Source organism: Athene cunicularia (genome assembly GCF_003259725.1).
Source record: "Athene cunicularia isolate RWA chromosome 2 unlocalized genomic scaffold, athCun1 chr2_part2, whole genome shotgun sequence".
In the NCBI taxonomy this organism is placed as follows: Eukaryota; Metazoa; Chordata; class Aves; order Strigiformes; family Strigidae; genus Athene; species Athene cunicularia.
Window position 1 is genome coordinate 9,889,342 of NW_020799096.1, and position 14,530 is coordinate 9,903,871.

The following is a 14,530-nucleotide window of genomic DNA, read 5'->3' on the forward strand; positions in this document are numbered from 1 at the left end:
CTTGCCCAATGTAATTTTGTTTTTCGGATTTTAATTTCACCCAGGCAAACTCCATCACAGCTCAAGTTAAAATGCTTCCAGCATTATGTAAATCTTGTCTTACAGGAGAGCACAGTATTTGTCTAAGACAGAAATTCATTGCAAAGCCATTAGGAGGCTGGTGGCCAGCAATAATACCCCGCTCTGTAAGAGAAAATGCTTTTAAATAATTAAGCAAACTGAGCCCTGTTTAATAATGCCTTTTGGGGTTTCTTTGCACTTTAAACTTGAGGAAGTGGGCCAGATTATCCAGTGAATCCCCTCTTCTCAAGTTCTTCTCATCTGGGCGAGGTGGGTCACAAAGCAGACATGGTAGCCTCTTCTCCAGCAGATGTCCGACAGACAAGAGTTCAGGGAATGCAGCATCTGTGCCGCTCTGTTCCCTGCACATCCCCAGCTCCCTCGTTTGAGCCTGGAGCTCAGCCCCCTTTACTCACAGTGCATTTGTGTGGCTTTTCCCCTGTATGTCTCCTCATGTGGACCACCAGCATATACTGGGCTTTGAATGGTTTCTGCTCCCGGGAACAGTCCAGCCATCGGCACACAAACTCTTTCTTCTCACCGTGTATATGGTCATTGTTTATATGCTGTTCGGGTAGAAGAGAGATTACAGTTTAACAGAACTGCAACATCAGCAGCAGCCTTACTGCAACAGCACCAGTGGCTCAGGTGTGAACCAGGATCCTGCGGTACAAAAAAGAGTAAGAAGATTGTCTGAGCTTCAAAGCGATCATGGGGTTCAAATTACAGATCTCACTGGAAGTTCACTAAGGCCCATGAATTTGTTTCTACTGACGTCAACAGGCTTTGGATCAGGCCTCGGGGATACAGGCTGTTAAATGGATCCTGGATAATCTCATGCACAGCACCACTTGCGTGATTCACACTGAGTAATGCTTTCTCGGACCAGGAAAGCCTTATTTAAGTGCCACTCAACACAAACAAGGTTTACAAAATGAGGCCTTTAAAAACACATCCTCCAACCTGAAAAATCAACAGAACTGCTAAACCAAGTTTCCATGAAGACTTTTAACTCCCCACTACCCATATTTTCTTCCAGTAAATGTATTAGGTTAGTGTAAACGCTGTGGCGGGGGAAACAAAACCCTGCACACTGCAGTAACAAAAAACTCTGAGCACTGAAGCAGTCATCAAGCCAGCTTTTGCCATTGCCAAGTATGGCCCTGCCTGCACGTCTCTGGGAGCAACACCTGCCCCAGGCCTGTTGAGACACGTGCACGTGTCTTGCTGTGGTCAGTGTCATCTGTGTGAGTGCATCCAGAGACAGGCTGGGGCTGTGTACCTTTTACTCTTCCAGAAAAGTAGCTTGCTCTGTTCCCTTTACTAAGATCCAGTTCAGCAGAGCACTTAAATACGGATTTAATTCTTGCTGATTGTGTTTCTGAGCAGAAATGGGCAGATGAAACAGGGCCAGCCTCAAGATCGGTTTGTGTTTTTTTAAGGTTCAGCTGTGTGATTTTTTTTGCACAGCTTCAGAAAACAACAAAAGCACCCTACACATGGACTTTCAAAGGTTTATGAAAGCTGGAATTTCAGCAGGAGCTACCTGACTCATTCTCCTGGACTCTGCTGGAGAAACCCTGACTCAGAGACTTGATTCCCCCTTGCTGTACTTTCTACCACAGCTTGCTAGCTGTGCCACTAGATGGCCGCATTTCTCAGCGAATGCGATTATTTCCATTAAGGTACTAGACAAAAACCGTCCAGAGCTTATATCTGATCACAGCACAGGGATGAAATCTGTACCTACTCCGTTAAGTAGCTCACAGAAAAAGCCAGTCGTACAGAAACTCAGTAGTTCATACTGGAACACAAAGAAGATAATACCGATCTTTTCTAAAGTCCTGAAAACAATCAGAAAACCAAATAAAATCACTTATGTTCACGATTACGCGGCATCACCATGGCAAACAGATGTACATTGCCCATAAAAGATGACCGCTCTTTTTCTCTTTCGGAAACTTTATTGCCATTTTTTAAAGGTTGTGATGGGGCACAGAGCACATAAACAGAGCAGATGTGCTGGACAACAGACAACACGTAATCTGCAGGAGTTTATGTTTCAAGTGCAGATCTCTAGTTCATTCACACTACACACGCCTGTGCCAAAAGTGAGCAAATGCCCTGCACTGTGAAATGGCATCGGAAGAGTATAATGAGGTTAATGTGCAGTCTTCTTTCCTGAAAAAGAAAGAAGTAATGGGACAAACCTCAATGCATTCAAGTAATTCTTAGCCAAATCTTACTGTAAACGTTACAGACTATGAGTTATTTCATTAAACCAACACAGCCACAAGGGAAATAAAAATTAAGTGTTGACACAAGCTTTCCATTTGGTACAAAAACTTCAAGGCTGGTTCAGTCAGTTCACAACAGCACCTCCCTTTACCTCCTGCTGTGTGGACACTCAGGCACCATGCATGCTCTCTCAGAGAAATACTCCATAGGAAGGACACTTTTTCTCTTTGTCCCTGCAAATGAGCTTGCTCCTTGCCTTTTGCTCCTTTAGACCTCTAGCCTTTATCAGCACAAGCATCCTCTAAAACTGGCCTTCCTCATGGGCACAGAACTCTCTTCCTCACTCCCTCTCCAGCCCAGGCTCACTGCAGCACTTGGCAAAGGTCAGACAGTGGAAGAGGCTGCCCAGGGAGGGGCTGGAGTCACCATCCCTGGAGGGGTTTAAGGGTTGTTTGGATGAGATGCTGGTGGATATGGTGTAGGGGAGAACTTTGCAGAGTAGGGCTGAGGGTTGGACTCGATGATCCCAAGGGTCTTTTCCAACCTGAACGATACTGTGATTCTGTGAAAGCTTGCCCAGGATGGATTACTCATCTCTCTCCACCACTCCACTGGCTCACCTGTCAAGGATCTTGTGATCACCCTCAAGTCCCCACACAACTGTGTCCCTCCATACTCATCTGACCTGCTCTCTTAACCTGACACTCCCTTCCTACTCCCTCTGCTCTTCCTACACTCAAACCCCTATTTGCCCTGTTTTCTCTCATTGCTCTGATGCTCCAAGAGGCCCCTGAGAGCTCAGCTCCAAAGCCAACTCATTCTCATTCAACCCCTCTGAGGATCCTCGCCTTCATGTAAAGCCTAGAAGAAACGAACCCATGACATCATCTGATAATCTGGGTAATTTCTTTAGCTCTCAATTGAGATGCTTTTGCAGAAGGGTGATATTTTAGAAGACCTATAAATGTGCCCAAATACTGGGCAGGCTGGTCGGGAAGAAGACACTTGTTAGACGTTAAGTCAGTACAAGTAAGAGGCCAACAGCAGAAACCAGCAGTGCTCTCAGGTAAGGAGATTCACAGCATTTGTAACCCTGACCATGGTAGGGCCAGGTTCAAACGCCCCCACTCACCCAAGTTATGATGTGAAAAACTGATCAGTCATCTGCTATGGACGTGTAGGCAGAACTAGACAAATACAAAACAGGAACTAAAACTATACTGGGATTTTTTATCATTATCATTTGGCAGAAACAATGTGAAATATTTACAACATGTTTAAAGGAAGAAGGAGGTCTCACTGCACAAACAACGGCAATTAGGAAAGTTCAGAAGTTTGTGAACTCTGGCATTCAGGTTCTTTGACTCAGATAATTACCTTTGGATTTTGCACGGTGTTTTTGGCTCCCTGGTCTCTATTATGAGAGGGAATGAATAGTTTTGAGCTTGTAAAACAAAGAACAGACAGGAATAAGAGTATTATGCAAAGCAGAAGCTTTGGTACAGTACAATAAGGATTTATAGGGTTTCAATTTATAATCTGTTTGTAACCTTATTACACTCATGAAATGTCACATTCCAGGGACTAGATCAGAAGGATTTTTTTTTTCCTGGTGAAATTGAATTTTGATGCAGTTTCAGGGTGTGAAAAGGCTTTCCTTTTAATTTTGTAGGCCCAAACCTGCAAGTTTTAGTTACGTTGGTAATCCTTATTACCGTAAATAGGCACATGAAAGCCAATGATATTACTCCCTAGTGTCAGGTTTGCTAACATAAGGCTCTGAAGCACCAGCTCTGTATTATTAAGAATTTCTGACCTGAAAAAAAAGCCCCCATTAATAGCTGGAATTCTACTAGCTATCTCCCATTGCACACAGCTCCAAAAGCTGCTAAACAGGGGTCATTTGCAGAATACCAGTCACTTTCATGCCACTTCAATGCTCATTACCAAACCTCAGTTTGTCCTGCCTCATTTTCTCTAAAAAATTTTGCTATTATCATTCGACTCCAAAATACCCTAAAATGAACAGAGGAAGCTGACTTAAATGCTGATTTTGGTCTCAAAATTGCCTGGCTTTGAAGGAGGAAGCTCTGAGATGGATTTCAATAAAAAAAAAAAAAAAAAAAAAAAAGCCACCAAATTAATTGAAATCAAGGCTGAAGTTGGCCTGTCATCTCTACTGGGGAAGCTCAAAAGCCAGAGGTAACAGGGAGCACAACCTGCAGTGTCCTGGAAGCACAAATGCTTACATGGTAAGAGATACTATTTAAAAAGGCAACACCTTTAATCATACATGTTCTCATATAATCAATGTACACCGTACACGCTACTCCATATTGTAGCAGATGATGTGAAGTGAGACTGGAGGAAGGATCTGCAATAATCTTAGTGTTCCATTTCCTTCCTTCATGTGTTTTTTAGAAGAAAGGAGTATCTAAGCATATCCTAGCTGACTGCTTGTACCCATTAGCTATTCAATACATAAACAAAGGCCAAATGTGCTCTCACAGTAGTCAAACAGCAGGAGGAAAGCCTCTTCATACCAGTGGAACGAGTTAGGAACAACAGAAAAAGAATGATTGTCACCTGCAACTGAGATTGCATCTGAAAGAAAAGTGTTATTTGGCGGATAAAGCAGAAAACATAGAGAAAATCTGAGGAAAAAAAATATGAGAAAATATAGATTCTGCTTTCTAACCTAGACACACTACCCTAGAGTATGCTAGGAGAAAAATGGGAGGAGACCATGCTGTATTGATATAATGTGGTAAGTTAGTGGCACAGCGGAAGGCATGCCAAAAACTGGTTTAATTTCAATTATACAACAACAATTTCAGACTTTTATCTTCTCCCAGTTATTTCCCTGTATTTCAAAAATTTAAAAAGGTGGTGCAAAATAACTTCTCACTAGATCTCACTACTGACATCAAGCAAAAGAAGCATTTAAGACATCTCCTAGCACAAATCTCGCCCTGGACTGTACTGCCACAGAAAGTCCCTCAAACCAGCAGAGCCGCTGCATTTTCTGCGTAGGAGACAAATCACAAACGGTGAAGAGGCATCGCGGTGGAACGGCTGCTAAACACAGCTCATCCCACAGCGACACGAGGGAGCCGCAGAGCCCACGGTCTGCAGAGACAACATGTGCGGAGATTGTGACCATCAGGAACAGACTGGAGAGCTCTGAGGCTGCTTTGGAAGGGCATTAGCTGTCCTTGACCTGTCATCCTGCAGGGAACACTCTTATGTGTTTTGCATAGGGGATGTAGATTTGTCCTTAATTTCACATACGGTTAGAAACAGGAGGAGGGCTCCTGGTCATCAGGCCCATCCCTCACTGCGGCAGGCCCTGCTACATGTAATCCTGGTCATGAATGGAGCAAGCTTCATCTTCTACGTACTTTGGTGATCTACTCCCTCTGCTCCCATCGGAAGGCTCTTCTAGGAACTTACTCCTCTGCTGGTTAGCAACTAATTTCTAGCTTCGATTTATTCACAGCCAATTTATATCCATTTGTTCTTGTGCCAACACTATCCCTTAGCTTAAACAGCTCTGCTTCCTTACGTGATGTTTATTTCTCTCCCTCCCCCACCTCATCCAACTAATCTACAGACAGCACTCTCCTCTCTGCCTTCACTGCTGGACTAAAGAAGCTGGTTCCTTCTGGTCTTCCCTAGGATGATCAAGTCCTCATTCCTCCTCTTACCCTACTTTGGCTTGAGGTGTGGAAGTCCCTGTGTACTGCCTGTCATTTTGTTCCCAGTCTCCCCATTGCCACTTCCAGGACTGGGTCAGTCCATCCCTCCTCTTCACCTGCTCTAATACAATTTCAACCTTGTCAACCAGAATACTGTGAAGTACACCAGAGCTCACCAGACTTAGAGTGCGAGAATTCAAACTTCCCTGTCCTCACTTAGGTGTAGGTACAGATGTATCCTTCACATTGAACTTTAGACCATTACCAAAGCACCTGAACACCTCCTGCTGTGTGAACATATCCCTCCTAACAACAAACCCTGGGAAACTGTATCTGCTACTATGGCCACAGTAGAGGCGGAGATGTAAGGCCCAGGAAAGCTAAAGCCCTCATGCACACAACTATTTACATCTCTGATTCCCACTAAAAGCAGTCACTTGTTCATGAGTAGTGTGACTACTTTTGAGGTTCTTGACCCACACAGCTTCCTGAGATATTTGAGTGATTGTAAAAAGAGTATCAGCATTCAGAAAAGCGACAGGGCGGCACTTAAGCAAGTGCCCAATGCTTGCCTGCTCCCCGGGGAATCCACAGCTCATCACTGCTCCTTGCTACCATTTTAGGTAGTCAGGCAACTACAAGATGACATCAGGCAGGCCTCCCTACCATCTCATTAACATCTCGATAAAGATTAACTCCATGATCCACAGCAAGATGGACAGACAAAAGCTTTGTAAAGAAGTCAGGATATAAAGGAGGTCCTGGTGAGGCAGGAAATATCCTGTGACAATAGAAATCCCATTGTGAAGAGGAAAAAAAAAAAACAACTGCATCTCCATGGAGTGAAATCCCCAGCAGACTTTTTGGACACGTTCCAATCACTGCAATCGAGTCTCTTGCTAACCTCTGTGACTCTCTGTTAGAACAATGCATGCATTTTAATTTCCTCTTATCTGCTGGAAAATAGGTATGGATCCTGTCTGTCCTTTCCCTACTAAAGATCGCTTGCAGGCACAACCAGGCTAAACAACCACAGGAGACTAACGTCTCCTCCCTGCTGCACAAGTCAAGAGTATGCTGTTGACCTCATGTCCTTAGGGTGGCATAAGTACTTAAGCCATTTTTAGTTCCTGAGACGGAAGAAGCACTTAAGCTGCTTTAAACCTTTATGGTGGCATAAATGTTTAAGCTGGCTGCAGTTCCTAAAGCCAAGTTGAAGCTATAGCTATACACAAAGAACTCTGCACTTCTGCATAGGCACAAGCCTGTGGAGAAGCTCAGATAACTATCTCCAGTCCTCCTTCCTTTTCTTTGGATGCATTTATTGTTATTCTGTTAGAGTTCTTGCGGTTGTCTTGCACACTTTATGGAAGATTTAAGAAATGCTGTTGTGACAGATCTCTGTTAACGCTGATTAGCAACATGACAATTTATACAATCCGATGATCTGGCCCAAAGCAGGTCAGCGTCTCGACAGTCTTGACACCTTTGCTGAAACAGAATACCTACAGTTAAAATCAGCTGGATCTTCAAAGCACTGCACGGTAATTTCCTCTGGGTATAATGAATGCACTAAACACTCTGTTTGCACACTGCACTCCTCACCTTGCAGTGTTTGATCTTGTCATTCAATCTCAATACTTAATTTTCAAAGTTTTTGACTATTACCAAATGAAGCCCCCCACTCCCCCTAGATTTGGTCATGATTCCAAACCTAAATGAGGACTAGCGGCACACCACATTTCAGTAATCAGACATTTTGGGATTACATGTGAGAGAGAGAAGTGTGACTTTTTTAACAGCATAAAAAAAAATACGTACCACAAATGTTTATAACTTCAGTGTGTCTAAAAAGGTTTTACTCATTAACAAAAATCAAGTCACTAAATAAAGTTTCAGCCAAAAAGATGGTTATTTCAAAAAGGAGTGAAGTATGTGGAAAATAGGAAATACAACTTATGCTATTTTACAAACTTAATGTATGAACTCTGTGTGCAGGACTGTTAATATTTAATTCTAAGAAACAAATTAGACCTCAGTCAGCACTCTAGCTGAATCCATGCTTAAAGCTCATTTATTACTATGCCATTCTGGATTCCCATCTCTGTCCCTTGAGAACTGACAATAGCAGTCAATGAAGAAAGGGAGAGATCAAAATTAGAAGCCCAAGTCAGCTGAAAAATATTGATGATTTATAACTTGGAAGTAGATGGACAGGGATGACAGGCGCAGAAGAAGGGCAGCATGGAAACCAATTGCTGGAAGAGAGAATGGAAACAGTAAGAAAGGAGGAAAGTGGCGGGTGGGGGGGATCACATCATGTTCCGACCATGCTGAGACACTGCATGGTTCTGCCCCATAACAGCTCATCACCTTTTCTTACCTGTTGCTGTACCTCCAATTTCACTACTTCAATAGCTCATAAACCGTTAATTCACCTGCCTTGGTCCAAAGGGCTTGGGTTAATCTGGTTATTTTGACTCCAGGATTTGAGGGACAATTCTCATGTGAAGGACAGACTGAGGGGAACCTCAGGGATGCTGCAAGAAACAGTTGGGGTCAACAGCTGTCTTGCGCCAGCACAGCTGCCACTGGGAGAAGACCAGGTTTACAGTCACATTATAAAATGTATTAAAGATTTGGGGTCAGTGAAACACAAGGCAAGAGACTATTCTTGTCTCATGGGGTGTACAGGTTTGCAAGGAAGGAACGCACAAAGACCGAGAGTAGTCAAACTAATAATAGTTAATGAACATTTGCATTTTGTGGAGTTTACTGTAAGCCTGAGCTGGAGTCATCTTTTTGCCCCAAATGCTGTTTAACCAAGCCATGGCTAATCAAATTATTTTCTATGTATGGGCTCGGAGAAGTCTTGCTCTCTAAATGTGAAATGGTATTACTAATGAACAGGAATACACTAATTCAAAGGACACAACCCATCAGGACTGTTTTCCTCTCACCTCCCTGTTACAGCTGAAAATATCAGTCTGATTACTTTTTTTTTTTTTTCCAGCTCTCTGCACTAATAACAGCAATAAAAGTTCTCAATCCCCAAGTTAAAAAAAAATGTTTTCTTTCTGCTTCTCCTTTTGTTCTCTTGCAATAAATTCTGTAGTTGTCTTTGTTGCCTATCAATAGGTTAAACATATCCAACTTGTATGTTTAAATGCTAAAGACAGAGAAGTCCCCAAGGATACGTCAATCGTTGGCTCTTGTACAAAGAAAATACTGTATTTTGCTCAGAAGAGCTTTCTGTGGCAATTTAAACACAGTGAGACAGACACAATATCCTGGAGAGAGGAAAACCTGCCTTATTACATTCCTGACCCAAGAGAAAGGATCTGCCCTTAGGACATAAAGAGAATCAGTGGGGGGAAAAAACGAGAAAAGTTATCTAATCCTAAAAATAAAGACAGCAGTTCATAATACAGCATGACCTTCTTTTAATCTCTGATATAGTAGTTATACAGTATGGATGTGATATAATACCAACAGGGCAAACACAGCTTGCTCATCAGGCTGGGAACTGATTCCCTCAGCCTGTATCTATATTTCCAGGTTTTGGACAGGTTTTTGGTAAGCTTTGGGATATTCTGTGGAGGGAATGGAACTTATGGGATATTGCGGGGATTCTTTCCCAATAAGATCACATCTTGTTCTTGTTTCATTTAATACACATATATTCACGTATACAGTAAAGTCTGTTAGCAGCAAAATGCAGCTCTATCAAGGGCCATGTTTTACAGCTCTCCCTTGATTTCCTGTGCGAGAGCATGCAGCTATAAAGCAACAGGCAGAAATTGCATCTTTATTTCCTAAACCTGAAAATTTAATAAATGAGATTCAGCCAGAACATCAACATAAACATTGTGGACATTAATCATTCCACTTTTACAGTGGTAGGAACGATGCTTTGATGACTCTCAGCTTTGTTTCTCCTCTGATGTTCTCTCCCATAACTCTGACTAGAATCAAGTGCCATCTCTTTCTTGAAGGTTGCATTCTTATATTACTAGCTGGGAGGTTAATAGATGAAGCTGGTATGTTATAGGAATTCCAGCTTCCTTTACTTTTTTTCTTCCTATGGAAATAATTTTTCAATGCGTGATGCTGTAATAACTGGGCTTTGCCAGCTCCTCCAGCGCTGCTGCTCTGTATTGTGTTCGCCTTAGTTCAAGCAACGTATTACAGCTTCCATATTTTTGTGATGTTATCAAGGAAAAAAAACACCTGAATCTGTGACCTGCTCAAGGACAGGGCTAATTGCATTTGAGTGAGGGAGCTGCAGCAGAGAATCCCTGTGAAGGAAAGTGGAAACCAAGAACTAGATGCTCAAGTCAACTGTTCTCTAATGGGGACATTTTGGTTATGTCTCTGCCCTCCAGGGATACACCCTGCTCTCCTGAGATCTGCTGAAGCAGAGAAAGATGCAACGGGGTTCCCATAAGGATGACTAAGATCTTCAGGCACTGGAAGGAAGGAGCCCATAGGGAAGAAGTGTCCCCCCCGCTGCCCCTGAAAGAGTACAAGGGGCCAACTGCAAGCTGACTGCTCCTGGCATTTCTCCCAACCACTTTCTCCTACCTGTCTGCCGTCTGCATTACTTCCCAGCTCTGGCTGCCCTCCCGGCTGCCTCTGCCGCAGCACACTCCTGCGGGTTGTATCACATGCTCCACACCACTGCATGGATGCTGGTAAACTCTTCTCCAACTTCCACTTGTTCCAGCATCTTTCTTGGTGCAAACTGTACATGTTCGGATGCTGCACTGAGCATGTAACTGCTACACTGACAGCAAGAAAGCCTATTGCTGGAGGGTAATCATTTTGGAAAAGGCAACCTGACAGGCAGAACCCCAATACAACTTTCATCTTCACCAAGACTCCAAGACTTTAAGAAAAATAATTTTACATGTCCATGTTTGGCTCACTTCTAGTTTGTGGGTTTTTATGCTCTTCACATTTAGCAGCTCAAATTATACCCACATTTTACCTGTCTCCTGTATGAAGATCACACAAGAAAAATTTAGGGTAATTTGATGCCTGCAGCATAAACCAAGAGACCCAAGACAGATTAGCAAGGAGAAAAGCGGAGTGAGAAAGAAGCCAGGTGAAGTGTGCACCAGTGACAAGGAATTCAAACTTGGCTCAAAAGGCCAGGGCTGGAAGAAGAGACTGAACAAAGGATGCTTGCTGAAGGGTTTAAAACCCACTGCTAAGTGATGGAACTGTGATGTTGGTCTTTACGCCGTAGAGACTGAAGGTGGTCTTCTCCCAAACCCTATACTCTAGCCCTGCACTGATGATCTTCAGTCTGTTCTGCCTGCTTTCCTTCCTTCTTTCTCTGTCACACATGCACATGAGCTCTCCCCACAGGCTTTCTGAGAGTTGGTTAGGGGCAGGAGTGCTACAGCTTCAGATGCAGGAAGGATTCCTGCCTTCAGAAAACAGCTCTACCTCATGACTGCAAGGAGGTGCAATGCCTGGTCCTGCCATAGACTCACAAGAGAGGAGGAGACCTTCACTGCAAAGAGCTCCACATTCTTCGCAAATCTGTTACACATTCCTCTCTCAACCTCGTCAAAGCAGTAGTGCACAAACAAGGGCAGAGTTCTTCCTACAGTTGGGTGGGAAGAGGGCAAAGACTGGCCTGAAACCAAACATCTGTCCTTCACTAGGTCTGAGATTACCAGTGAATGTTGCCTAGAAAATCCAACATCTGATACCTTCTAGGAGTGACTGAATACGGAAGGAGAGAAAACCACCTGAGGCGCAACTTCAAAATTTTCTGCTTCGTGATCTTTGCATTTAGGGATTAAAATTGATTTTACATGCAACAGCTACAGAATTTCCAGGAAAACCAAGTTAAAACCCATTAAAACTCCCTCACAGGCAGTACTGAACACGAGCAATGGCTGACTTCCCTTCTTTACAAATCTGAACTCACATACAGCTGTGTGCAATCTTTAACAAAAACATACGTGAAAAACAGTCCTTACCTTAAAAAAAAACCCCGCCAAAATCTGAGCAGCCTAGCACTTAGCACTGCTACAGATGTTAGCTAACACATTTAAAAGCATATATTCTATTTCTGGATTTTTCTCACTAGCAAAAAAAGACCACAGAGGACTCCCGCCAGAACACTTGAGAAGGAAGTTATCATAAAGAGGCATTACAATAAGGTATTTCATCTTATTTGCAAATAGCATGAAGAATGAAAATACCATCCTGATTTTGTAAGAAGCACATCAGCACACATGAAGCAGAAGAACTAAATACTTTGGATGTTTTCCCACATTGCTGCAGAAAACAAAAATCTAGAGGCCTCTTTCCTGCCACCATAACTCATCTGACTTCAATGGAAATCAGATCCACTGTACGTATTAACCTGAAATTAACTGTTCTCCCCCCATATTGTTTAGCTTTCATAAATTCCAATCAGCTCCTAGCCGAGATGTGCAGATCTTGGTTCTATGAGCTGCTCTGCCTGCACGGGCTCTTATGGCAGCCTGGAGCCCATTAAATTCGATTGGGTCCAAACGCACCGAGGTCTCTGCAGGAGCAGGGTTTTAGCAGCTCTTCTAGTTAGTTATTGAGCTGTGGGTTCCAACCACGCTCAGAGTAATTTTTTCGTTTAAAATAGGGCATGTTCACAAGAAAATAAAATGGGAAGAAATTTCTAATCTTTACATTCCACAGCACAGACCAGACTGGTGGAGCCAAGAAATAAATGCTCAACAGTAAAGATGCCTAGAGCAGAAAACAATGAAGTAAAAAAAGTACCCAGCAAAATATCCCAACAACTGTGGTGCACCAAATTAATATATAAAGCCAGAGCAGTTTTATAAAAATTGTATGGCTCTAATGATAAAAATCTGTTAAAATTTATACTGCCTTTCAGTGCACGGTTTGGAAATACACTGCAAGTAGGTCAGTACCAACAGGCTCTTTAAGTTAAAATGTAACCATATATTACAACAGCTTTATATCATTTTATATTAGCAGAGACAAACCGCTTAATCCCATGAGCCAATTTACAAATCTATGAAAGGCTATAGAAAGATAGAATAAGGAAAAGCTATCCATCTTAACAAGATTTTGAAGTCTTCGAAGCTCCCGGACCTGTACAATGGGTCATCTATCTACGCAGAAGGATTAGCAAAATACTCGATCTCTTACCAAAAAGTTAAACCATGGCCTTCTTTTACAGAAAATCCTATGCTCCTAACGGGGTGAACTAGCAAGGTAAATGTCAGACAATTAAATAGGATCTGCTCTTCAGGGTGTATTAAGCATATGGCCACTTACACTAAGCATGTAGACGGGACTTGCTGAACAACATGCACTTCATTTAGTTCAACCTTGGACCAGATTTTGTAAAACCATGCACTTTCTTCTGCTTTTAGTACTCTGTTAATGATAAGAAAATAGTTAACACTGATCCACTTAAAATGAAAGAAAAGATATCCCTCAGCAGGATCTTACTGTGTAAATCAATCAGTAAATCCTTTTATTTTTTTTAAAGAGAGTCCTATGCTTACCACATGGACACATGCAAATGGCCTGTATGATAAAAATACCAATGCTTCATCTGCAGAAAGAGACTGTAGAATAGCAGGATTTTTTTCAATAAATGCGTCTAAGATAGTCTTTTGTAGATACATAATCTACAAAAGATGCAGTTCAGATTGGAGATAATACCTGATCCACTTTTTGCAATGAAATGCACAAAAATCCCCTAAGAGAGCTGGGAATGCAGCTACTTAAAAACACACAACACTTTTCACAGAAACTACAAAGAAAAATGTTGGTCGTGATAAGCATTACCAAAATCTTTACTAGGCAATGTACATTTTAATGTTTGTTTCATCATAGAGGAGATCCTGGTAGAATTAATCCAACAACGGTGGGTAACAGCCACTGCAGCGTGTTAAAGCCATGATATCACAACTGAACTGGAGAAAGTATTTGGAGCGCTTTCTTCTTAAGATCTCTAAAAATCATTTCTAACAAGCTTCAAGCACATGCAATAGTTTATTGCTCTTCTGAGATGTCTTGCAGCTTTCTTCCGCTGGACATCCATTTAGAATTTACCATTCACATCCATGCTAGGCTGGGTGCTAGGCTGGGTGTTTCTGTCACATCCTAGCAAAGTCAGGGTTAGCAAAGTCTCTGTCACATGTCAGATGTTAGTTACCCTTGATGCTCCAGGGAGAGGCAGCAGAAATACCTTCTTTCATCGCTCTCTAGCCATGGGATAACATTTTCTATTCTCTCACATATAGCCAGTCTTGTGCTGTAGCTAGACTACAGACATATGTTTGAGCTGTTGGAATGAAGACTGTGCAGGATCTCTTAGTAGAACACGGCGATATCACCTAACACACTTAGAAAAGAGCCAAGGCCAATTTTTTTCTGCCTTGCATTCCATGCACTAACTTTAATTGATTTGCAGTGAACTTACAGGTGCTTCTGGTAACTAAAAATCAATCCTAAATGGTCTGGTTTATCTCAAAGATTCATCTCTTCTATATACC

General features: G+C 42.4%; 1 protein-coding gene across 5 annotated transcripts in view; it reads right to left on the minus strand.

The window, feature by feature from the left end:
• The window catches only part of GLI3 (GLI family zinc finger 3), a 192,670-nt gene that overhangs the window by 10,668 nt on the left and 167,472 nt on the right, over positions 1-14,530 (minus strand). For all 5 annotated transcript variants that reach the window (XM_026843972.1, XM_026843971.1, XM_026843970.1 and 2 more), the window contains exon 10: positions 477-626. In XM_026843972.1, coding sequence (XP_026699773.1) covers positions 477-626 — 150 coding nt within the window. The remainder of the gene's footprint in view (positions 1-476; positions 627-14,530) is intronic.